Here is a 26,814-nt window from a genome sequence, read left to right as displayed (position 1 = left end):
AAATTCTGTGGATAAGATTTGGGTTAAAATTCACGTTATCGATTAAGTAAAAAGGTACTAGTTAACAAGAAGTTCTTAAAAATATAAAAATAATTTTATTTATTATTTAATGTTTCCAAATTAATCTATAAGTAAAAAGCACTATCTTTATTTTTAAATAAAGGGCTGAGAGGAGAGAAAAAGAATGGGAAGGCAGAATGGGAAGGGGGAGAGAGGGAGAGTTTATGGTTATAAAGATATACCTTGAGTTTGCTTCTGAAAACCACTTAATGCATTAGGCCCACATTTTAGGAGAATTACCTGCAGCCTCTCTGCTCTCCTTTTTTATTTATCTATTTTCTATTGAAATATAATTGACATATAACATTGTATCAGTTTCAGGGGTACAACAAAGTGATTTGATATTTGTATATACTGCAGAATGATCACCACAATAAGTCTAGTTAATATCCATCACCATACAGAGTTACACATTTTTTTCTTATAATGAGAAATTTCAAGATCTACCCTCTTAGCAACTTTCAAACATGCGATACGGTATTATTAACTATAGTTGCCATGCCGTGCTTTACATCGCCAGGGCTTACTTATCTTCTAACTGCAGGTTTGTCCCTTTTGACCCCCTTCATCCATTTCACCCACCCCACACCCCATCCACTGCCTCTGGCAAAACCACCAACCTATTTTCTGTAGGCCAGCAATCTGCCTTTCTACGAAGCCAGATTCCAGAGGCTGTCTTGAAGGGCAGGAGAAATGTCTCATTTATCTTCACTCACCTGCCCCAATTCCACCACAACTTGACCAACCAATGCTCAACAGGGCCCAGTGAATATTATACTCTCAACTCTAAGGACCATGTGTGTTTCTAATAGATTTTTTTAAAAACAATGCCTGGTTTATCACCACAATCAAGAGGTACCAATAAATAAATGATGCTGACCATGACAATATTTAGGAAGATAGCAGAGCACTGAAGTTCAAAGCCAACTAACAACCAAAAATCCTAATATTCATTACCAATGATAAAAAGATCATGGGCCTCCCTGGTGGCGCAGTGGTTGAGAGTCCGCCTGCCGATGCAGGGGACGCGGGTTCGTGCCCCGGTCCGGGAGGATCCCGCGTGCCGCAGAGCGGCTGGGCCCGTGAGCCGTGGCCGCTGGGCCTGCGCGTCCGGAGCCTGTGCTCCGCAACGGAGAGGCCGCAACAGTGAGAGGCCCGCGTACCGCAAAAAAAAAAAAAAAAAGATCAAAAAGAATAATACTGATTGCTAGTAATATTGAAATGTGGATTCAATTTAAGTAAAACTTAAATGTAACAGAAAACTCCCAACTAGACAAATGTGAGCTATAACAATTTCAACTAAATTATGCTGTTCAGGACAGCCTTATACTTCTGCTTCTGTTCTCTTCCAGCTATTGCCTTTATTTGAACATTCCCAAGTTTTTTTTCCCCCCTGTTTCAGGGAGTTCAATAGACCATATTCAACTGTGGCTTTAAGATGAGCAATAAAAGGTGAAATATTTGCATTTTCTTTGTTAAATCTTAAGCATTAAGCAAAAGCTGTATGTTAATGATGCTATAGCTGGCATCCTTTCCAAACTTCCTTTGACTATTTTACCCCTGGCCTCCAGAGCAAGATATCTTAAAGGACAAAGTGCAAAATGTAGCTTTCCCAAAAGAACGACGAAAAGTTTCTTTCTTTCCCTTTTTTCTTCATTTGATCCTCTACTTTTAATGTAATAAAGGGGGGTAAAGTTTAAGTGTCACGGAGATGGGTTGTGAAAACTTACAAAGAATTCTTCAGGTTAACATTTGCAACTGGAATTTTTCTTCACATGGCATTTACTGAGCAGAATAACTGTTACATATGAACAAAATTTAATCACTCAGGTGATCATGTGACCATCATAGTGCAAGGAGCTATGACATGGTTCCTTCTCTCTAGAAGTTTACAGTCTAATTAAAGATATAAAATCAACATACAAAAAGATCAAAGAGGAAAGGAATATTCAGATGCTGAGTTGTACGATGCTGGCTGCAAAGGTGATTATCAAAGGGGTTGGTGAGACTTAAGTGGCTGGAAAAGTGAGGATTTTATAAAGGAGTTGGAAGAAGGGAAAGGAGACAGGACTGGGAAAAAATGATGCCAGCTACATAGAGAGAGAAATAAGTGGGAAACTTGCAGGATTGGGGTTAGATGAACATCTGGAAAGGGTGACCAGCAAGCCAAACCACACGACTCAGAAGGGGGAAAAGACAGCTCCACTCCGGGCTGGCATCAATGTGCAAGAGCTGGGGGTGGTCCAGGCAGAACTGCTGCAGTTTAAGGAAGACAGGGTCCAGACCACAGAGACGAGGGCCTACCATGGGCAGAGAAGCCGGACAGGGTGATAGCCCTGAAGGGGAACTAGAGACAGTGCGGCCTTACGCCTGCAGGAAATTAGATTTCACAGCTGAAAGCTGGAGGAGGTTCAATACTTCTGGGCTTAGAGAGGAAGATTCCAGCTCAATGTACAGCCAAGGGGCCAGGGACCTCAGAGCCCCAGATTTGGATGGTAAGATGTATACTCCATCCACCTCCACCAATAAGAGTTCATAAAATACTGCAGGTTTGTTGGAGAATGACCTGGAGACTGAAGGCTTCATGTAACTAAGCAGGTCTAGAGAAGGCAGGTTCAGACACTACGAGAATGAAAGGGGTGATTTCAGATAGTCGGGCAACAACCTGTGTACAAGAAAGATGAGTTAAGACATGTCAGAGAATCAACCCTGCTTTACTGGTTCAGAGCTATGATGCAAATACCCATCCCTATACTAATGGGTCTAAAAAATACCATACTCAATGAAGATATCATCAAGGTCTAGTAAAGAGTATTCAGAAATTTTAAGTGCCCCAATTAATACCTTATTTCCTTATATCCTAATTCATTCTAGAAGGTCTGAGGGACTTACAGAAAATGAATACCATTAAATAGTGAAATACAAATTAAAATGGACATCAGAGCCAGGAAAAATATAACTTGAGTGCATGCAAGAGAGCTAGGCAGGCCATAAAGTCTTCACAGTTGCAAGAGTTGAATTATCAATCTGGCTCTGCATCTCCCAGTGGCCTTTTCCAACAAGTAAGAGGAAAACTTATACTTATATAAGCAGCTTTTACTCCACATGGGAATTCTTTCTTCTGACATGTCCTGGTCTACACCTGGCCCTCTTCCCACCCCCTTTCCTACCACCCTGAGTCTTCCACAGGCAGTCAGGTCCTGGGGGCTCCACATGGCCCTCATGGCCAGGGACTGGCCACAGGGAGCTTAGAGGTGGAGAAGCACAGCAGGTGGGGAGGGGCAGTGTCTGGCCTATTTACCTCCTGATTCCTTTTAACTCCTGAGCAAGAAACACAAGAATTCATCAAAAAAATGGCTGAGATAAAGTAAGACCCATCCAGAGACCTGATGCCTAAATTGCTAAGAAATAGGCACAGGCAAAAAAATTAATATTGGTCATTATGCATGGCTTCAGGGAGCTCTCCAGCCAAACTATGATGTTGAAAAAAATCTCCCGGGGCTTCCCTGGTGGCACAGTGGTTGGGAGTCCGCCTGCCGATGCAGGGGACACGGGTTCGTGCCCCGGTCCGGGAGGATTCCACATGCCGCGGAGCGGCTGGGCCCGTGAGCCATGGCCGCTGAGCCTGCGCGTCCGGAGCCTGTGCTCCGCAGCAGGAGAGGCCACAGCAGTGAGAGGCGCACGCATCGCAAGAAAAAAAAAAATCTCCTGTCCCTACTTTTCTATTGGAACATTTTCCCCTTTGAATGCTGCCTACCACCCTTACCCCAACTAGGGGGGTCCTCATGGTGTCCCCTGGCTTTTGGGAGCACTTTTGCCCAAATCCCTCTTTTCATCAAGTTTACAGTATGAGACACTCCAACTCCAGCTAAACTACTTTTGAAACTTACATTTTAAAGGACAAGGTTCACAGGAATAGTTTACCCAGAAGGGATGGGACAGAGAGAGGTCAACAGTAAGAAACTAGAGCTTTATTAAAAGATTCTGAAAGACTACCTGAAAAATCACATCGAAGTCTAGACTTCCTTTACCTGTTGAGGATAAACAGAGAACCCAGGAAATAAAACTCACACCTTGCGCACTTAACTTTAAAGGTATTTTTAAGATAAGAGGCAGCTGGAGGAGTGGGTGGGATTTTCTATGGTTCTGTTATGTGCCTGTTGAAATTAAAGCCTATTTCCAGTTGTGATGGCCATTAGATGATGTTTAGCACTATTATTAAACTCTCTTAATGACACACACTCTTGGGCCATCAAATTGTCATGCATTGCCCTTTGTACAGCCAAGAAGAATCCTTTGCCTGCCCTGTCATGCCCCTGCCCCACCCACACCTGCTCCACCCCCAGCAAAGTTACCTGCTCCTTCCTCTTTGACACGCCACTTGTCTCCACCTTTGTTGCCCCTGCACTCAGGGGACCACACCTAAATCACCTTGGCATTTCCAGGTGAGCACAGTGCCTGAGAAACAAGGCATGCAATGCAGATTTTCTAAAATAATAAGGAACTGAGTATTTCCCACAGCCCTGCTGCCTAAAAATGTAAATAAATAAAACTAGGTTAAGTTCCCTGATTTGGAGATTTGGGAAGCAGGTAAATCAGTCAAAAGAAATGTCACTGAATGAGCAGAGAATGTTGAAAATGTACACATTGTCAGATGATCACACACAGCTTAAAGAGTTGGTTCTAGAATTTTTAGAGACACAGATGTCTCTGAGAATCCACTGAAGTTTGGGCTTTCTCCAAAGAAAGATGCACAAACACATAAAAGTCTACAGTGCATTTTCAGGAGATTCATGGGATCCGTGAAGTGACCTTTGACCTCCAAAACTATTGCAAAACCAGGAGCCAACTGAGCCCAAATGAGGAACTTCTGCCTAAGAATAACAGCATCTGTTGGTTGTGTATTGAAAATTCTATTTTTTTAAACATGCCATTATAAACAGACTACAAAAGACTATGTCTCCAAGGAAGCATCATGATGCCAGTGAAAACAAACGTAACAGGTAAGTCCCTAAAGATTTAAACCACTGGGGCTGTGAAAGTCCATTGCACCAGAGCCATCTTATTACCTCAATCAAAGTCTTAACCCTCATTGTACTTGCTCAAGTACTGGGTAATTTCTCCTTATTTCTCAAGAGAAGAAAATCAACAGAATGCACTGCTTTACAAATAATTTTGCAAGACAAGAATCTTTTTCAACTGGATATTTAGAATCAAGGAAATTTAAAGCACTCTACAGGTGTCACAAAAGGGTCATGGGCAGACTGGGAACATTTCTAATCCAGTTAAGATGGCAGTTACAAAGACCTGGAAGTCACTGATTTCCAGAGCTCTGTGGCTAATCTACTAGCTATAATCTTGAAGATGTGATCCCAGCTCCAAGACCACCACTGTTCATTCCTTTGTGAAGTTAAAGTGGATCTAAAGTTACAAGAGCAGCTTTTTAGTAGATCATAAACGATATACCATTGGTCTATATTTAACATACAATGTACTTCTTTTTACAATATAAATTAGACATAAAAATGTACTAAAAGCTGTAAGAAAGAATGGTACAAGTGTGGTAAAAGTGATCAAAAAAGTAGTGGTTTATGAGCAGAAGAAGGGAATGAGGAAAGCAAAAAAAGGCAAATACAAGCAGCTCGACTACCAGAAAGAAAAGACTGGAGAGAGGATGAGCTGGATGGAAAGGAAAATAAATTCAAGGAAGAGGAGAGAGGCAAAATACCAGATTGAGGTAGCAACAAACACAGACCACAGAAGTGAAAAGTAGGGGAGTGGGCAGCAGCATTCCTCTGAGCAAGCGATCGACAAGAAGTATCAGTAAAGTACACGTGCCCTGCTGGGTTTTCTGATCAGAAGGAGAGTTAACTATGAGGATATTCCCGGATCGTCTGTGTGTTTGTAGGAAGTTGTAAGAATTTAAGGAGATTTGGGAATCCTTGTACAGCAGAATCTTTTGCTGGCTGTTTTCATCCTATACCACTCCAAGTGAGGAGAGTTTAAATGAGGTCTTGAAGCAGAGGAATGGATAAAAGAAGATGTGGTACATATCAACAATGGAATACTACTCAGTCATAAAAAAGAATGAAGTAATGCCATTTGCAGCAACATGGTTGGACCTAGAGATTATCATACTAAGTGAAGTAAGTCAGACAGAGAAAGAAAAATATCATATGATGTCATTTATATGTGGAATCTAAAAAGATGACACAAATGAACTTATTTACAAAACAGAAACAGATTCACAGTCTTCAAAAACAAATTTATGGTTACCGAAGGGGAAATCTGGGGGCGGTGGGCAGGAGGGATAAATTAGGAGTTTGGGATTAACATGCACACACTACTATATATAAAATAAATAATCAACAAGGACCTACTGTACAGCACAGGGAACTCTACTCAATATTCTGTAATAACCTATATGGGAAAAGAATCTGAAAAAGAATAGATGTATATGTATGTATAACTGAATTGCTTTGCTGTACACCTGAAACTAACATAACATTGTAAATCAACTATACCTCAATATAAAATAAAAATTAAATTAAAAAAATAAATAAATGAGGTCTTGAGAGATTGATTTGGCCGTCTGAGGCATGGAGAGCATGGGAGGACAGGGAAGGTACAGGTGGGGATGGGACAAGTAGCAGGTGGCTGGAGCAGAGGTCCACCGTGTAGAATTGAGGGGAAATATGCCTAAGGGCAAGGGACGAGAAGAAATAAAAGCCTAGAGAAGGAGTCCAATGCAGCTTTTACCCTAAGAAAATGGAGACCTCCAGCAGCTTTCCAACACAGAGGCAACACACCAGAGGGCCGGTTTGGACCCCACCCCTGAGATGGTCCATCATGGCAGTGTCTCCAAGCAACCACAAGTAAAACAAAAGCAAAAAAATGACCCACTTCAGACAGGGGAAGCCTCAGCTGCATTTCATGAAAATGCAACTGGAACAATGAATCTCCTACTTGGGAATCGAGAGCACTGGGTGAATGGATCCTCATGAGCACCCTGGGCACCTCCAGTGGAGCAGAAGATGCTAAACCAAGGTCGATTTAGTTCTTTGCCCCCAAAACACTGCATAAAGCAAAAAAGTTATTTGGAAGAGACATATTTAGGGAAGACAGAAGAGATAATTAAGAAGAGGGCAGAAGAGTTGAAGTTGGGTGACAGCACAGGAGGAAAGGGGCTGGTACACTGAGGCCCAGAGGGAAGAGCCACATCTTGTGTACAATGTTACATGACCTCTTTCTTCCCGTGAAAGAGGATAAATATTCATAAGGCCATGGTAGTGAAGGAAAACTGGAAAAAATTAAATGCACCAGAGCAAAGGGGAGGCAAAGGTAAATACATTCTCATCACCCGCAATGTGCAGGACATTAATGTGAGGCTCTCAGCAATAAATTTTAAAAAGAACATTTATATGACATAGTGTTATATTCTTCAACTTATTTTTTTAAATTTAAAACTGTATCTTTGATTTTTTTTCTCCATCAAACATAATATGCTGACTTTTAAAATTGCTGCATGGTATCCCATTGTATACTACAGCTTAACTTTTTAATCATTCACTGCTCTATTGTTAGAGGTGCAGAACATCTGTACCTTTTTAAAAAAAATTTTATTGGAGTATAGTTGCTTTACTATAATGTAAATTTGTGTATTTGAAAACATTTGTATGCAATACAAAACTCAAAATTATTAATATTGGTTACTCAGAAAAGAAAGATGGAGTTTGACTGGGAATAATGATATTTATATTTTTAAAACAGCACTTTTAAATTTTTTGAATTGCTTATAACTATTATAATAAGAATGGGATCCTAGTAGTGTTTAAATAAAAGTATATAAAATAAAATTTTATTTTATTTAAAATAAAATAAAATTTTAAATAAAAGTATATAACATAAAATTTTAAAACATTTATGGAAAGCTGGTAATGGCAACTAAGTTTGCCTCTCAAAGACACAAAAGGGATTCCTTTGCTCTGTTGCAGAGAAATATTAAAACTCCTTAGGACCTTAGTTATGTAAGGGAATCTACAGAGAGTGAGGGAAAGAGAGGAGACAGTTCCTGAAAGGGCCTCAAGTTTCTTTCTAGGAAGGAGCAGCCATGACTAAACACAGCAGCACAACTCTGGAACTTTCCTCTCCCTTCAGCATGGAAGTTTTCTCCCACCTGCACTGGCATCACTTGGTTCATCCGTTGAATGAATGCCATTGTGTTCTTCAAAATAGTCTTTTGGTTCTTAGCTAAAAATGTATTCATGTCTATAGAGCCCAGTATCGTAAAAAAAAAAAAAAAAAGTAATTATTATAAGAAGCTGCTTTAAAAAAATTAAACTCTCAAAAAGAGAGTTCAACACGTGTCAATGTAGTAAGCATAAGGCTTCCACAATGATTACAAAAGATAAATCTTGTTTCTTTACAATAAAAAGATTTTGTAAAAAGAAGTAGCTGGCCATGAGTAGGTGTTGCCAATTTATCATTGTGAGGAAGACAGCCATTCTCTCGAAAGGAGCTTGTGAAACAAGACTGCTATTTTTAAAAAGAATAACACTAAAAGAGGGTGAGCTCCATTACAAAGCCACATAAAACAGGAGGCTCGGGGCTTCCCTGGTGGCACAGTGGTTGAGAGTCCGCCTGCCGATGCGAGGGACACGGGTTCGTGCCCCGGTCTGGGAAGATCCCACATGCCACGGAGCAGCTGGGCCCGTGAGCCATGGCCGCTGAGCCTGCACGTCTGGAGCCTGTGCTCCGCAACGGGAGAGGCCACAACAGTGAGAGGCCCGCGTACCGCAAAAAAAAAAAAAAAAAAAAACAGGAGGCTCTAGTTAGGAAACTTAAAAAGATATCAGATCACAAATTTTCAAAGTGGAAAATAATGGTTTAGAGAAATAAAGGATCAAAATCATTGTCTCATCATAACCCAAAGTATAAGCTTTGAGAAAGAATTCCTTAATTTAGTTATTAACATATCGAATTTATTTTTGGAAATTATTCCTCTAAGGAACATTTCAAACCAAAGACATGTTTTTCCATGAAATTTTCTATTAGCAAAATGAACACAAATTATGCTGGAGTTCATAAAATTGCTTGTACCTCAAAAGAATAAATAAATATTAACACTGGAAAATCTTTCTTATTAATTTTCATCCCTGATATACTGATATACTCCCAATATATATACTCCCAATATCAGTCTAAATCATGGTTTTGTTAAAACCCAAAGTAGTATAAAATGTAAGGTAACATTTCGAATGTAAATATTTTGGTAAAATTAATGACATTTTAAAGAGTAGTGATAACTCATACATTTTCTTGAAATGTTAGCTCCATGTCACAGAACAGGCTAATCTACTAAAAAGAAAAACTTAAAAGATTAATATAAAATAAAATTGAAACTATGGATCAAAATATACAAACAATTTCCTTTTAAATAAATTGTTACAACAGATATGGAAGCAAATAACAGTTACTTGTACTGGGGAGTAAAATTTAGATTTGACTGTTGACAACACTTCATCACACAATTTCTAACTAATAATCTAGTACTGTATCCATCTTAATAGCCAAAAACTGGTCCAAAGTTGAATACCGTCCCCTCTTTTACGAGCATGTCCATTCCCCAAGCTGATTTCTTTTTACCTTCTCTCTGCCCAATAAAATCCCTGTCCCCCACCCCCTGTTGGATTTCCGAAGATTGGGAAATGACCTTATCACCAGAGAAGGATCAAATATAAAATACAATATAAATTATACAGAGCTGAGCATTTCATTTTCCCAGTTTGTCATCATTATATTTGCATCAAACACATATCTTGGAGAATACACCTTAATGCTTCCATTTAATTTAGCAAAATATTTAGTGTACCTCAGAAAAAAAATTGTGAAAACAACCAAAAGCATCCCTAACATTTGTGATTTATATTTTCACATCCATTTTCATTAAACCCTTTCAACACCCCTGAGAGACAGGTGCTGCCTCTACCCGCTAGTTCCCTCATCCTCCAGGTGAGGACTGTTAGAATATATGATTGAACAGGACAAGGTATTAACAGCAGGATGCAGAGGGCCACTTGGGTGTACTGGACTGGAATGAGTAGAGTCTGAACTTGAGCTTGTATCTTTGAGTTGAGGCTGCAGGACGGAACAAGTCTGAATAAAGTCAGGAAGTTATCAGCATGGTAAGCGGCTAGAGTTACAAGTCCCAACCCCGGAATGAAGAAAACTGGCAGAATACAATCAGAATGCTAAACCAGGGGAAAGTACTCTGGAAACTGCCCAAGCTTAGCCCTTGAGGGGAGCCGGAGGAGGGGGTGGGGGGGTGAGGGGAAGGGTCAGGAGGAATCATACTTTCTGAAGGTCATCTTCCTCCAGGGCAGAGGAAACTAAAAACAGCTAATTGGACATGTGATAGTTTAGAGAGAGGTAAATGACAGATTTAACCATGTTAGAGAAAATGTGAAAACTCAGAAGTGACCCATGGGGGAAGGTGGTGTGGGCAAGAGGGACCCCAAAGAGAGTTGTGACCCCCCCCCCAAGTTATTCTGAGTCAGAGGTTCAGAAGTGATAAATCGTTTGCTCAGGTGCCGAGCCCAGGGCCCTGGGTCAGGCCAACATCAAGTGGAAACCAAGCTGCTTCTGAGACACCAACATTCAATGCCTCAAGTTGCCCACAGTTCTGGGAGAAAGAAGATTAAAGAGTCAAAAATGAAGCCGAGGACTTCCCTGGTGGCGCAGTGGTTAAGAATCCGCTTGCCAATGCAGGGGACACGGGTTCGAGCCCTGTTCTGGGAAGATCCCACATGCCACAGAGCAACTAAGCCTGTGTGCCACAACTACTGAGCCTGCGCTCTAGAGCCCGCGAGCCACAACTACTGAGCCCACGTGCCGCAACTACTGAAGCCCGTGTGCCTAGAGCCCATGCTCCGCAACAAGAGAAGCCACCACAATGAGAAACTTGCGCACCGCAATGAAGAGTAGCCCTCGCTCACTGCAACTAGAGAAAGCCCGCGTGCAGCAACAAAGACCCAACACAACAAAAATAAATTAATTTAAAAAAAAAAATGAAGCCGAGATTCACAGCATTAAATGCCAAAGACCACACATCTAGGACTCTTTGGCCAGAAGTGGGATACAGTCTCTGGATTTCAAAGCCTACAGTTTTTCAATCTTGAGCCACACTGGAAATATTATCTTAGAAGCCAATTTTGATTATAAGAAAAACCTCACCTAAAATGGAGGAAATTATGCTGATGGCTAGAATTCAGATTATCTGGGCAAAATTCCCTATATACTATCTCTAAACACCAAACCGAGGTTGGGTTGAACCAGATGCGGTTTTGGATACAAGATTTCCATAACTCACCGATGAAGTGATTGTGCCCCAAGGCAAGCATCTCCTCCAAGAGGACGAGGCCCCCGGGAGTCTGGAGGAGGGTCACGCTCCGACCATCTATGAGGGAGCACTGTTGAAATCCCGTGGCCGTGACCTTCCACAGCAAAATCAGTGAGGCAGTGGCATCTTGACGAATTCTGAAAATGAGAACGATGTCAATGGAAAGTCCCTTGCAGAAAAATTCATCTTAGAATCAGGACATCAAATTCAAAGTAAAAATAAAGACAGCACATACATCCATAAAAGTATTGGGAAATGGAGGAAATGATCTTCTAAACAGGCGCGCACTTCATGCGGACTCACGGCCGTCATTTCCCACACTGTTAGAAACGTCTCTCTCCCGCTTGATCAAAAATATACCAAAAAATCGCTAATAGATAACTCACCTTTGGGTAACAATTTTCATCAATAATAAAAGGGTATATTGAGTTTAGAGACAACTCCTTCCATAAACACACAATATAAAGAGTCCCGCTAAAATTTATTATAAATGTGTAATACAACCCCAAACCACCTGAGTAGTGCTGCTAAAATAAGTGAAAGTGGGGCTTCCCTGGTGGCGCAGTGGTTGAGAGTCCGCCTGCCGATGCAGGGGACATGGGTTCGTGCCCCAGTCCAGGAAGATCCCACATGCCGTGGAGCAGCTGGGCCCGTGAGCCATGGCCACTGGGCCTGCGCGTCCGGAGCCTGTGCTCCGCAACGGAAGAGGCCACAACAGTGGGAGGCCCGCGTACCACAATAAAATAAAAAATAAAAAATAAATAAGTGAAAGTGTGTCACCTCCCATGCTTCTGGCCTCCCCTGGTTTCTTCTTGCTTTCAGGATAAAATCCAAAGAATGAGATGTCCTAGACGACCAACCCACCCCGGCCTCAGTTCCCTCTCAGCCTCTGATCCTGCAGTTCCATCCTTGCCACCTGGTGCAATGGCCACAAGGAGCTACTGTCTCTTCCCCGGGCAGGTGCTGTCCCGGGTCCCAGCCTTTGCCTCCTCCACCTGGGAGCTGTGTCATTCTTCGAGGCTTAGCCCACTAGCACCCCCCCTCTGAGACCTTCTGCACCCATCTTCCCGGCAACCAGCAGCTGCCTGTCCTTCCTCTGTGCTGCCCGGGAAGCAGGGTCGCGGTGCACAGAGCTGCTCCCCCCAGGGCAGAGCTCCTGGCTTGCAGCAGGGGGCCCAATAAAAGGTTGATAAATGATCAAATTCATGAATAAATGAAAGTGTAAGAAGCTAGTAAGCCTCCCACGTGAATTCAGCACCCAGAGATCATTCAGCACTCCCATCTGGGTCAGACTCTGCTCTTTCTGTCCAGATCTGCAGCCTCAGAGAGTCTTGGGGAATTTCAGATTTTTTTTTTTTTGGGGGGGGGAGAAAGAAGGCATTTAAAAGGTTAGATCGGAACTACTCAGGAAGGCTTATGAAAGTAAAACAATATGACGTAGACAAGAAGGAACTGGTTTCATAAACATAAAGGCAACTAAATGATCCTGATTTCCCTGAAACCGGCTCTGGACGGTGGAGTTTCATCTTTGGTACGAGCAACGGAACACTTAGGACAGGGGTCCCCCTACTGGCAGAACTCAGAGCTGCCTCAGATGCCACACCCTTCTCCCTACAGGGATTTCCCTGTGCCCGGAGTTCACTGCCCATCCTGGCTTTTCCTACCAGAAGATTTCAAGGCAGGGGACAGGGAATGCAGAGGCAGTGGAACAAAGATTTTCAGGGACTCCGTTGTTTAGAAGGGAAGGTGGGCAAAAATGACCCTGTGTTAAGTGAAGAGTGGGTCTCCAGTGCCCACTGCCCTCTTAAAATGGAGCGATGCAGCACACTGGTTAACCAGGACGAGGGCCATGTGTCCCCCTGTCTTCTGAAGTCCCTGAAGGCTAGAGAGCAAATGTCCGTTTCAGTGCATGAGGGGTAGGATGGGCAGTGCCAGTTAATACCAACAGAGAGGACGGGCGGTGGGAGCTGTCAGACAGGTGCGGGGGGCAGTGCTCCAGGCAGCGTGACTCGCCAGCAAAGCAGAGCACCTGGCGCCCTGCCGGGGGCTGTCATCACTGCTTCCCTTTGCCTCCTCTCCATCCCCACCAGTGACAACCAGCCGTGTGTAATTTGAAGGAGCTTAAATTTAAAACACAACAAAACACTCGTCTCACCTTCTTGTTTTTAGAGAGACAATTGTAATGTTTGGGTCTTAAATTTGGGGTAAATTATGCATACGAATTTAACTAATGGTCCACTAAAATCAGAAGAAGCCAAAGAATTTGGGGAGCAAAAGTCACTTGAGAAGAGAAGGGTCTGGCTCTAGATCTTAGCTAAGGCACCTGGGTTTCTTATCTCCCACCTAACTCATCCAATCCAGCCTCCCTGGAATCTTCTCCTCTGAAATCGCTCCCTCTAGTTTTTGAGTGACAGAGGCCACATTTACACATGGAACCATTCATGATTCTCAATGGACTGACCAGTTATGGACCAGTTATGTGAACAGACACCACCCAGCAGACAGTCACAAACATAATCATTTTTAACTGGGAGTTTATTCTTACTTGACTGAAGTGTTCTGTGGCACTTCGAAGGACACCAGACGGCCACCCGCAGAGCTGTTAGAACTGGCATTCCCACAGGCAATATCTGGAATCACCTGGAGGAACAAAGAACAACAGAGAAGACAAGTTATGGGGGTTAATCGTGGTGCAAGATAACATTAGGAAGCAAAACTCCATGAGCTGCCTCCACTCCATTCCTTTGGGTGATGCTGGGGACGGCCACTTGAGAGGCCAAGTGAAATATTATAAACTCTAACCAAAATGAAAGCTTTGCCATTTGAGTTTCTGAAAGGCAAAAGCTTTGCTGAGAGGCATCTACACATTCCCGGGATGACTACAGCTGCTAATAGGATGTTGCGCGGAAGGGCGGAAGATCCGCTCCCCTCTCTCTTTCATCCTGCAAGCAGTCACGGGCCTCTGTTCACTGCTCAGTCTGGGGGTAATGAGGGACTAAATGCTTAGAGAACAAGGAGGTGGCCTTAAAGGACTAGCTTCCATGCCACGGGCAGAAATCTCAATGACTAGGAGAATGAGCTTTCCAGAGAGCAATAGACACGTCTGGTCTGAATGACCGTGCTCTGTGCAGAGGTGTACGTAGGAGCACATGCTAAGGCCAGGTAGCGGGGAGCTGCCCTTTTTTTCCCCTGTGGACCAGACCTTCATTTTTAGGTAACGTGTTCCAGAAAAGTATTATACTGATGTGTGCAAAAAAAGGAGCTCAAGGGGGGAAACTGTGTTCATCAGGAAGCATACTGCTAACACTTGAGCTGCGTCCAGTGAGGTGTCTCCGACCTGTTTATTCATTCACTCCTCATGCTGTGATCACTGTGCTCATCCCAGGAATCAGAACAAAAGGGTATTAAAAGTGCTCGCCATCGCCGAATTAACTGAGAACAATACAGAAATTCTCAGCACTTTCACCCCACTCCCAACATGTAGAATGCATTGTCCAGAAATATATTCACGTGTTCCCCTGGCACTTTTAACCTGCTTCTTGAACAGCCTATGAAATAACCGCATGACACGAATATGAGGCAATTCATTTTTACATTTACCAGCTGTAGGATAGCATGCCTTTGAATAACTAGGTTGAAACGGTTGGCTGGGGAGAAATTTTCTTTAAAGGACACTTCCTTGATAAACATGGGACCAAATCTAATTCACATTCAAGAAGTGAGTCATCCAGCAAAGAGATATTAAAATCCTAACTTCAAAACATCCATTACAAATCTGAAATCAGAACAAGTTCACAGTTTTTTAGGTAGGATAAAAACACTGCCCTGGGGTCTTCACAAATTGTGTGGCAGTGAAAAAAAAATGTGGGTCAACTGGTTAAAATCACCCAGAAACATCAAACAAGAAATGCTGCCTCACCTCTTTTATAACAATAATCGAAATTTCTAGACATATTCTTTGGCTCTAAAAATGCAACACAAAGATCTATATAGGTTTTTTTTTTCATTTAAGCTACAAAACCTGTAATAATATACAACCACAGGTCTATATGCAAGTCATATAAAGGACAAGATATGGAGTGGAATGACACTTTATCAATGTTACCACAAACTCAGGTTTTGTATCTGTTCTTCTATTCTTCTAGCTAGCAAACTTATACTTCATGTCATCTTTTAAAGGTCTGCTGGAAAATCCTCAGAATGGGACTTTTGATGAGCTTGAAAATCCAATAAGCCAAACCCAGACTGGACAAGATTCAATGAACAGAATTTGCTGTTGCCAAAATGAACAAAATTTGGAAATCTCATTCTCGAATGCACTGCCAAAATATTTTAAAAAATCAGTGATGACATTTTTTTTTTCTAAATCCCACTGAAGTGCTGCAACTTACCACCGATAGAACCTAAACAATAACAGACAACCAAAAACTGGAGCATAAAATTCCATGAAGGAAAATTAGGTCAATAATGGAGGGTCTGTAATATGTTCATTTATAATATTCTTCATTGAGCTGCCTGTCCCCAAATCTAAGATTATCTCACAGAAATGTATGTGGTTATCATTCCAGAAAATAATTTCATTCATTTGCTTCTCTTGCTTACTCTTTTTAGGCTCACAAAACAATCATAACCGAAACGTCCCATTTACGCAACCAAGAGAGATTTACTACACACAAAGGCAGAAAGGAAAAACAGTTAGGCATATCTTTTGTTCAATATGTAACTTCAAGGTCTTGCATTTTTATTGCTGATATCAGAAACACTGGAATTATTTTAACTGTACTGGTTTCTTCCATAAAAGCACATGCACTAAAATGTTCTCACCTCCACTTGATCCCATTTCATTTCTACAACTTTCTGCCCAGTTTTCGGCTGCCACGTTGGCAGGGTGATGGTGGCCTGAGAGCGGGGCAGGATTATGTCAGGCTCCTGGGTGGTGGGGACAGGCTGAAGCTGTCTGGGTGCCATGGACTCCGTCCAGCCAGAGACGGGGACACTGGCAAGTGCCTGTTCACAGACTGGACCTTCATAGCCTTCATTGCAAATGCAGAGGTAGCCGTCGCTGCTGTTGCTACTGCTGCAGTTGCCATGGTGACACGGGTTGCTGGCGCAAGGATCCGCAACAAGCTGAAACGAGACCATAAATGGGTCAATTATTCCCTCATGAGGAAAGTGGCGCCGTCTCTGGGAAATGAGCTCCGTGGCTCAGAGCTGCTGCTCTAACAGAAACGCAGCTCCTGTGGAATGTGCATTTTTAACTACTTGTGCTGTCTGGGGCAGGGGGGCCTCCCAAGGTCATCCCAACATTAACCCTTCCATAGATAACAGGCGTCCAACAAGGAAGTATGTAGTTAGTGGGAAAGAGCCCTCCCCCACCCCAAGGCCCTAAATAACGTTGATTTCAGGAACACTTATTTAGAGGAATTTTCTAAGGCAAAAATAGTTAAAACTGAGGCTCCTTAGGAATATACCAACTTTGATATTTCTAGCTGTCAGTCAACTGATTACTAGGGATCTAAATTGAAATCTCCTCCTTCACATCCTGGACCATTCATTGCAAGGTTCCCTCATGAGAAATGACTGCCTAGTTTATCCACCCCTACAGATGCACTTACCTACGTCTTCCAATTTCCGACCTGATGAACAATTCTCTTTAAGGTGATGTTATTTAATTAAAAGCTTCCAAAAGGATCAGCTTGCGTGACAATTGCATGCTAGAAGGGAGCATGGTGGTGACTTATATATTAAGCAGAGTTCTACGAGAGTTCCTACCTAATTATTTTGGAAGGTGATTACAGAGAAATGTTACCCTGCTGGATGTGGAAGATAAAATTTCAGTTGCGTATCTGTAAATTGGGCTCATGTTCTAAGGAAAGTGTTTATCGCTGAGTCCTTTGCTGACCTCTGACTTGCCATTTGTTATTACCTGGAGATGCTACAAAAACAATGTGAAATGACGCAGCGTAACAATGCTTCTCTCCAGACAGCCCAAGGGTTCAGGCATGTTCACAGAGCTTATTCAGTTATCATTTGCTTCTGTGATAACAGAAAATTAGACCCTGGTTTCTCAGGGCTGGTAATAGAATTGAGTGAATAATAGACAACAGAGAAATGGGACCTTCAATTTCTCTTGTTGAAATGAGTTCATACTTAAACACACATGGATAGCATTCTGCCTGGAAAAACAGCTACTCGTTCTGCTAATGATCCTTGTCACACAATTTCCAGCAAACTCCTTTAGGAAGATTAAGGGATTTGGGATTGAATAAAATGAAGCTCCAAAAATACCACATTGTTAATTCTATACTATCACTTGGCAAAACCTTCACAAAATCTCAGATAAGAGTAGATGGATTGGTATCTGAAGAAAATATTTCAAGCGTTAATAATTTAAAATATTTACAATCTTTATCAACTCAAAGTAAAATCCAAACTCCTTCCACGGCAGACAAAGCCCTCCCTGATCTGGCCCCTTCCTATCCCTGAGGTCCTCTCTTCCCACACTTTATCCTCTTCCCTTACATTCAACCCCCTTCACCTTCTTTATGTCCCTGCACTATGCCAAGGTCATTCCCACCCCAGGGCCTTTGCACCTGCTGGGCCCTCTGCCTGGAATGCTTTTCTCTCAGACTTTGCATGGCTCTCTACCTCATTTCACAAAGTTCTCTACTCAAATGTCATCTCCTCCGAGAAGCCTTCCCTCACCGTGAAATCTAAAATAAATCCCTTTTTAGTTTCCCAAAGACACGTGAGCCCCGTCAGTGCATGGACTTATCTGCCATGTTCACAGCTCTATTCCCAGCATGTTGAGGAACACAGAAAACATGGTAGAGTTTCTTTAAAAAAGCACTGGAAAAATAAAGACAGATAGATCAATCAACATCTGAAAAGCAATGTGTGATGAGGGACAGATTGAATTGCTCCTTTAGTCCTGATACTGTTCCCATGCTTTGGATTTATTTCTAGGAAGGCTTTGTGGAATGGGTATCACCTCAAGAAGGAGGAAGAATTTAATCAGCTAGGATAAAGGAGACATATAAACCAGGTTTCTGATATCAGCTCATCTGACGGTTGACCTAGTCACAAATTAAGACTTTTTAGCACATGCCTAAAAACAAAGAAATACATTTAAATCATTTTTAAAAACTGGAGAGATCATTACAAAAATCAATTCTGGAAGTGCAGACCTCCGTGGTGCAGCTTAGGGAATGACAAGGCAAAGACCACCAATCTGATGGCCAAAGATGCCCCAGGGCTTCTGTCCCATCGCCACAGCCTACTGCTGGAGACTGCCAGTCTCAGAGACCATCAAGGTGAGTCACTGTGTGAAGTCCGTCCCTTCGTGAGCAGTGTCGGGGTGGGTGCTGGTGGAGACAGCTGGGTGGGAAGGGCAGGCCCCCAGGGCAAGGCCCAATTCACCAGGCCCAGGAGTCAGCTCCACCAAGTGAGGGAATAAACAGCCAAAAGAAAAATAGGCTGAGGATAAACAATACCATCTAAGTGCTGCTGTCTAGGCTTGACAGATGAGAGGAAAGCAGGAAGAGCATGGGATTCAATAAGGAATGACTAACGTCAAAGGCCAGGAGAAACGCTCTGGGTAGAGAAAAGAAGACAGAAGCTAAAAATTAAACTATCAGTTGTATAGATTTCTAAAGGGACTCAAAACAGGGAATGATGCGATGGTGCACACACGTACACACATGTACACACACATGCACTGAATACAAAGCAGGGCGTTAAATGCACTGCGAGATCACTGATCTCTTCTTTAAAATAATCATGTCATATTCATGCTGCTTCCTTGGGTTTTCGCCTAGTTGCTTCACTAACAATGACAATTACCTTCCTTTCTATCCTCTAACACTTCAGACTAGTTTCATTAAAAAAAAAACAATCTTTTCAGTTGCCTAACAGCAAATACAAGATAAAATGCAATCACTAATCTTTAAGCAAAATCTTGGCATCATAAATATTTATTGTAAGTCCTGTTTTTCCGTACACAGCTTATTGAGTTGTTTTTTTAAGTCTGTATGTGTATTTTATCTCACAGGGAAGAAGTCCTGTTACAGAGGTCACTACTGCCCTTGAATCCCATTACATTTGAACTATAAGCAGAAAATAAGCAAACTGCCAAAATGAATAATGAGGCAAAATATCGTAATTAATATACCTGACTTTGGGGATGCTCAAAAGTCAAGGTGATACCTTCTTGGCTATAATTTCTAGCTTCTAATGATGGGGGGGGAAGGGATGAAGACTTTGTAATATCAGCAGAAAGAGCAAAGAGAAAGCCTATGTGCTAATGGCTTTCTGCTTACAGTAACCAACAAGCTCACTTATTAAATGCTGTATGTTCATTGCATCAGATTAATTCATCTATTTAAACCAAATTTTTTCACATCATAGAGCTAAGCTAAAACTATTCTTTTCACATTTTATTTTCAACTTTTCACCTATGTCAAATAATTTATACTACAATCAAGAGCGCTTATGGGGGTGCATAGAGGGTGAGGTCAGAGCGAAGGTGCCTGCCAGCCCCGGGACTCATGATTTGAAGGCAGTCTCAAGTGACACTTTAGCCGTGACCTGTTTTCCTTCCCTAAACTGAGTGCTGCCCATGTTTTTGGCAATTCCAGTCCCCTCTGCAGTATACAAACAGAAGGATGAAAAGGTCAAACTTAAAACAGGTATAAAAGAGGCCCACTTACAGGGTCGTTAAGATACAATACGTCAAAGCTACCAGGGTCGCTGCAAAGTGCCGCACGTGAACACCTTCGTCTGCCTTACCTGGTGATGGTGAGGCCTGGGAGAAACATAACCACCTCCTGGTGATCCCTCCATGCTAGTTTAGACACTTGGTGGACTTTGTTCCAACTTCTCCTGTACTTTTACAGAAAACTCAACATGGCTGATCAGTAATTCAAGTGCCATTTATCCGGCACATATGATGTGCCAGGTAGGATGCCTAGAAGAGGGGTCAGGAGGATAAAGAAAGCCCAGTCCCAGCCCTCAGAGAACTCTCAGTCCAACAAAAGGGTAAGACACATGAACTTGGACGTGCCGAGCCATCTAACTGTCAACTAATACCCTGCATGTATGCGTGTCAACCATTACAATCGTGTGTTTGATTGAGTTAAAGTTCTTAACACCGAAAAAGAGAATGGGCTTGATGATTGCAGCTATGAAATGAGCAGCTTACGAGCAGGTCTCAGAAACCATCTCTTAGGTGGCAGTGGCAGCTCTCACAAAAGAAGCAGCAGCAAAGAATTTTCTAGGCAAAAATGGAGGCAGGTGAGAAGCCAGCATCCTGGTGACGGCCCTGGTGTGCAGGTGGCTGAGCTGCTTGGGCGAGTTACTTGCCTGCACTGGATACACATTCCTCGCACATCCAGGGGCTGGGGTGGAACATGTCAAGTTCTGCTCCAGCTCTGCGTTTAGGTTCCTATTGACATGACTGTTTTCAGAGGGTCCAGGGGAGCACAGAGCAAACCTGGGGTCACCTCCCTCCCTCATTTATACCCACGTTCAGTGGGCAGAGTCATCCAAGCAATGGGAAGAGTGTCTGAGGAAACAGACGCAAAGAAGCCCAGGATGAGAGCCTACAAACGCTGATGGAACACGCCACTTGGCCCAGGCCACGCAGGTCACCTGCGGGGAGGGAGGGACACGGTGGCCTCGGGGCACTGAGAGAGGAGTGTAGACACAGAAGGGAAATAACCGAGGGGGAGTTTGTGTGTGGCTAAGAAATAAGTAGAATGGGCCGGAGTTTTAGTAAACTGTCTGAGCAGCAGAATCAATTAAGGAACTTTTTTTTTTTTTTTTTTTGCGGTATGCGGGCTTCTCACTGTCATGGCCCTCTCCCGTTGCGGAGCACAGGCTCCGGACGCGCAGGCTCAGCGGCCATGGCTCACGGGCCCAGCCGCTCCGCGGCATGTGGGATCTTCCCGGACCGGGGCACGAACCCGTGTGCCCTGCAACGGCAGGCAGACTCTCAACCACTGCGCCACCAGGGAAGCCTTAAGGAACTTTTAATACAGATTTTGATACAGATATTAGTATTATAGGAAGAAGAGGTGACTTATTAAGTAAGGAACAAAAACAAAAGCCTGGAAGCAGGATTTTTCAACTTGTACACTACTGACTCTTTGGGCTGGGTATTCTTTGGTGTAGGGGTTGCCCTGTACATTGTAGGATGTTGAACAGCATCCCTCATCTCCACTTACTGGATGCCAAGAGAAACCTCCCACCAGTGATGGCAGCTGTGACAACCAAAAATGTCTCCAGACATTGCCAGTCTCCCCTGGGGAAAAGCCACCCCCAGCTGAGAACCACTGTCTCAAAGGAACAGACTGAAGCATTTTATTCCATCAAAAGGTTTTGAAAATCCATAAGACTCCATAAATAAAGTCAAAAGGCAACAATATGGTGGAGGAAAATATGTACCACCTATTACAAAAGACTAAGTCCTTTACAATATAGATTCCTAGATAACAATAAAAGAGAAACACCTCAGTAAAAAGGACAAAGAAACTGGCAATATGCAGAATGATTTGTACAGAATCATGCCATTTTTATACTACTTTTAAACACAATGTTACATATTCACTTGTACGTGTATAAGTACAAATACAAATTTTTTAAAGTAGAATGGACCATCATTTTAGAAATTTGTCTGAGCAGCAGAATCCTTTAAGGAACATTTTAAAATACAGATTCCCGGGCTTCCCTCGTGGCGCAGTGGTTGAGAGTCCGCCTGCCGATGCAGGGGATACGGGTTCGTGCCCCGGTCCGAGAAGATCCCACATGCCGCGGAGCGGCTGGGCCCATGAGCCATGGCCGCTGAGCCTGCACGTCCGGAGCCTGTGCTCCGCAACGGGAAAGGCCACAACAGTGAGAGGCCCGCGTACCACAAAAAAAAAAAAAAAAAACAGATTCCCCAGCCCCAAGCTGCTAATCAAAAACTCTGAGGGTGTGGCACTATCAAAGGAATAACTTATCTGGATAATCCACGATGAAGAAAGACCACAATAAAGGGTCATACTCCACCTCCCCTACACTGGAAGAAATGTGGAAATTCTCCCCCTCCCCTCCCACCCAACTGAACTATATGGAGGTGAATGATGGACAGCCCACTGCAGAGGCTAAACAGAGAACAGGTGGAACCCTGGAGGAGGGGGGGTGGGGAGGAACCACCCACTCCAGGGGCCTTGAGATAGCAGGAGAGTGTCTGCATCTCCCAGCTGGGGGAGAGGGACCAGGACAAAGAAGCCCCCAGAACTTGGAGTTTGGGGTTTCTGGAAAAATGATAATAATCAATTGCTCATGAAGTACTGGGATACAGCAGAGAAAGCCTGGGCTTCTACTCCCATTTGAGGGTGATCTTGGACCAGGCAAGGAAGGTTCCTGGGGCTCAAGCTCCTCAGTTGTTAAAGGAAGGGATGGGACCAGAGAACCCTAATGTCCTTTCAGTTCTTCCTATCATGTTTCTTGTCCAAAACAGGAACTGCACTGGTTAGAAATGTCATCTTCATGCTTAAAGACAAATGCACACTGTTGGGGTCCAACTGTCACAGTATTTTTGTCTGAAAAAGGAATTTTTCCCACTTTCTTCAATAAAGATCTCAACTATATTGCAACACCAACTGCTTACCCACTAGGAGTAAAAATGTGCGAAAAAAAAAAAAATCACTACGGTGCTTATGCCAGTAGTAGTCTTGGCCAAGAAATGCATCCCATGAATTTTTTTTTTCCCAAACCCAAATAATAAAAGTGCTCATTCACTTTACTGAAACAAGAACTATGTATCTTAGTGAAATACACTAAATAAGCTTAATTCCCACGTGTTTTGGTATTTCTTTACTTCTGTATTAGGGACTCTAAATTACTTGAAAAATTATTCCAGGACTAATCTGGGCAGTCCACTTTTCCCTTCAATTCTGAGTCACTTTCTTGAAATCAGCCTGTCCTGGTTTTTGCATGTGGGTTGAGTCACATCTGAAAGTAGGCTAAAAGGAAATTACAAGCAGAATTCAAACTTTTGACATGAAATGAATCCATTAAAAATAAACCACTGCTTGTCCAGTTATTTTCCAACTTTTCCATGGTATCTCTTTAAAACCTGATACTTTTAGGGCTTCCCTGGTGGCCCAGTGGTTGAGAGTCCGCCTGCCGATGCAGGGGACACGGGTTCGTGCCCCGGTCCGGGAGGATCCCACATGCCGCGGAGCGGCTGGGCCCGTGAGCCATGGCTGCTGAGCCTGCACGTCCGGAGCCTGTGCTCTGCAACGGGAGAGGCCACAACAGTGAGAGGCCCGCGTACCGCAAAAAAAAAAACCCTGATACTTTTAGAAATTATCTTGAAATTGCACTCCCTTTGCTGTAGTCCAGCTAACACACACAGTCAATACTCATACTGATGAGTCTTTAATCCCTGCTCGTTGCAGATATATCAAAATTAAATAACTGTTCTTCAGAAACTTGGCAAACCCTTTGTCGCTCGCTCTCCATATTCAACTAAATTCTAAGAGATAACATTCAACTGCATTTACTGGCATGGGCACACCAGCCTCAATGAAATGCTTTTGTTTTTTCTTTTTTCTTTTAATCGTTCAAAAACCAGTTCCTTGAATCAGAAACGTACAGAAAAATTCCAGTGCATATATTCTTGTCCCATCTCTCATCACAGACACTCATACATCCCAGCAAACTTTTTTTACAAAACAACGATGTCATGAATACAGGGAATATGTCAACTTTTACCTCCCTGCCTATTCACGAAAAGAAGCCTGCAGCAAAATGGGAATGAAACTTCCTATGAAGATCATATGATCATCTCAACTGATGCAAGAAAAGCATTTTATTAAATTCAACATCCATTTTAAATGAAGTTGTTTAGAAAACTAGGAAGAGAAGAGAACTTCTTTATTCTGACAAAGAGTATCTACAGGAAAACCTTCAGAATGTAATACTTATCGGTGAAATGTTGAAAAAGTTCTCTCTGAAATTGAGAACAAAGGAAGGATTTTGCTATCACCACTTCCACTAAACACTGCACTAAAGGTCCTAGCCAGTGCAAGGAGGCAAGAGTAAAAAGAAGTTACAGGGATTGAATAGGAACAAAACTGTCGTGATTCACAGACTATGTGATGACGTATGCAGATAAGTTAGAATACGGGACTTCAGCAGGTTTGCTAGATGCAAGGTCCAAAGGTTTCTTAAAAAAGAAAAAGAACAATTGCATCTCCATGTAGCAGAAACAAAAACTAAAATCTTTTGAAAGGTGTTGTTTACAATATTTTAAAAATCCCTCGGAATAGATCAAACTAAAGAAGTGCATGGCCTCAACAAAGAGCAACAAAAGAGTATTGAAAGAAATTAAAGAAGACATACACAAATGGAAGGCGAGTCTAGTTAGAGATTAGAACACTTATTTTTTACGAAGAAGATTCAAATTTTCCCCAGTGACCTACAGATTCAATGCAACCACAACGAAAATCACAACAGTGTTTTTTGTTCTTGTGTGAAATGTCCCCAAGTAGCCCAGACACTCCTAAATAAGACGAACAATGTGGGAAGGCTTGCTCTATAAAAAATAAGGAACTTTAAAGCTGCAGTAATTAGGACAATGGAATAAAATGTCAAGAAACAGAATAACCATATATGGACAATTCATTTCTGGAATAGAGTAGTGTGATAAATATAGTCTTTTCAATAAATCGATAACCATATGGGGAAAAAAATTAAGCTTGACTCCCCCCACACACACCAGACACAAAGATCAAATTGCAAATTGCAGTTGAAACTAATATAAATCAATTATACTTCAATATTATTTTTTTAATTTAAAAATAAGTTTCTAAAATATTTCTAAATAAATAAATGCATACAATGGAATAGATAGATAGATAGATGGCAAGTGGATTGTAGGTCTAAGAATGAAAGCCTACAGGGTGCTATGAAAAACAAAGAGTGGGGCAGTGAACTCACTAAAGGACTCCAGGAGGTCTTTCTGTGTGAAGTTAAGTGTCAAGGCTTAAAGATGAGCTACCCAAGGAAAGAAGAGCAGGAAAGGGGGCTCCTGCCAGGAAGAACAACTGCAAAGGCCCTGAGACATAAAATGGGTGGTATAAGAGGAGAACTACAAATAGTTGTATTTAACTGGAGAACATGCGAAGTGTCTGCCAGCGAGTTTTAAAAGGAGGGCTGCTGAAAACAATGAAGACCAGTGGGTAGTATACTGGACTTTGGCTCTGAAGGCAAATCCATAATGAATTTTAAGGAGAGCTGTGACAGATGAAGCACTTTAGAAAACTCCCTCTAGCAAGAATGGGATGATGCATTTGAGGGGGTCAATCTGGAGACACAGGAGTGTGGGAAGAAGCCAGTGCCATCAGCGGGGTGAGGAGGGCTGCAGGCCACGCGTAGGGCTGGGTCAGCATAGACGGAAACGTGAAGGTGGGCTGGAGAGTCGGTAGGGCTGGAGACTAACTGATTAGGTATGAGGGTAAGACAGGAAAGGGACTGTGCGTGGGAACTCCTGGGATTCTGGCCTGAACAAGCAGGTGAAGGGTAAGGTCACTCACTGAAACGTGGGATTCAGAAAGAAGAGAAGTTTTGAAAGGAGCAGGAAGTCATGGTTTTGGTTTGGGGAAGGAAGGTATTTGGGTGCCTAAGGGACACTGAGCAGGGGATGCCCTTAAGAGACTGTCAGTACAGATCTGGTGCGGGGGGGGGGAAGGAATGAGCCAGTTACCAGCATGTTGCAGGTGGGAGAGGGGTGGCACTGCATACACACAAAATCACTGAGGGTGAGGCCTCACAGAGGCTGGGAAGGGTGGGCTGGAAGAGGCAGGAAACCATTCTCACAGAGGAGAAAAAGGAGTTACAGGCAAGAGTTAAAATGTGTTGAGGGCCCACAGGACCAGGTCCCTTATATGTCTCAACTCATTTGCTCTTAACAATCCAATGAAATAGATATCATCCTCACTTTATCCTGGGAGCTAAGGCTCAGAAAAGTTAAGCAGCTGGTCCAAAGTCACACACAGTAGGTCTCAGAGCTGAGAGGTGAACCGAAGACTGAGTGATTCCAAATTGTAACCTCTTCCCATATTCCAAAGTGTCTTATTTTACCTCGTTAAGTCAAGGAGTGGGTTTGCGAAGGAGAGGGTGGCTAACAGCCAGAGGCCACTAGAGGAAGATAACTCGATTACTGGAAAGGGGACCCTGGGTTTGGCACTGACAAGGGCAGTTTGGGTAGCCAGAGGGGTCAGAGGCCACCTTCCAGTGGGTCAGGAAGAGGAGGGCAGGACACACAGGACACAGAGGAATAGAGGGGACCCTGGCTCCAGTCAGCTGTG

General features: G+C 42.9%; 1 protein-coding gene across 1 annotated transcript in view; it reads right to left on the bottom strand.

Moving 5' to 3' along the window:
* DNER (delta/notch like EGF repeat containing) overlaps window positions 1-26,814 on the bottom strand; it is a 324,742-nt gene that overhangs the window by 177,925 nt on the left and 120,003 nt on the right. Inside the window, exons 2-4 of the mRNA XM_029225741.1 lie at window positions 16,283-16,585; window positions 14,004-14,098; window positions 11,429-11,595 (exon numbers count right to left, since the gene is read on the bottom strand). Coding sequence (XP_029081574.1) covers window positions 11,429-11,595; window positions 14,004-14,098; window positions 16,283-16,585 — 565 coding nt within the window. The remainder of the gene's footprint in view (window positions 1-11,428; window positions 11,596-14,003; window positions 14,099-16,282; window positions 16,586-26,814) is intronic.

The sequence above is a fragment of the Monodon monoceros genome, unplaced genomic scaffold (genome assembly GCF_005190385.1).
Source record: "Monodon monoceros isolate NGI ecotype Baffin Bay Population unplaced genomic scaffold, NGI_Narwhal_1 Super_Scaffold_16, whole genome shotgun sequence".
Taxonomy (NCBI): Eukaryota; Metazoa; Chordata; class Mammalia; order Artiodactyla; family Monodontidae; genus Monodon; species Monodon monoceros.
The sequence above is the reverse complement of the archived record's forward strand: the minus strand, read 5'-3'. Positions and strand labels throughout refer to the sequence as shown.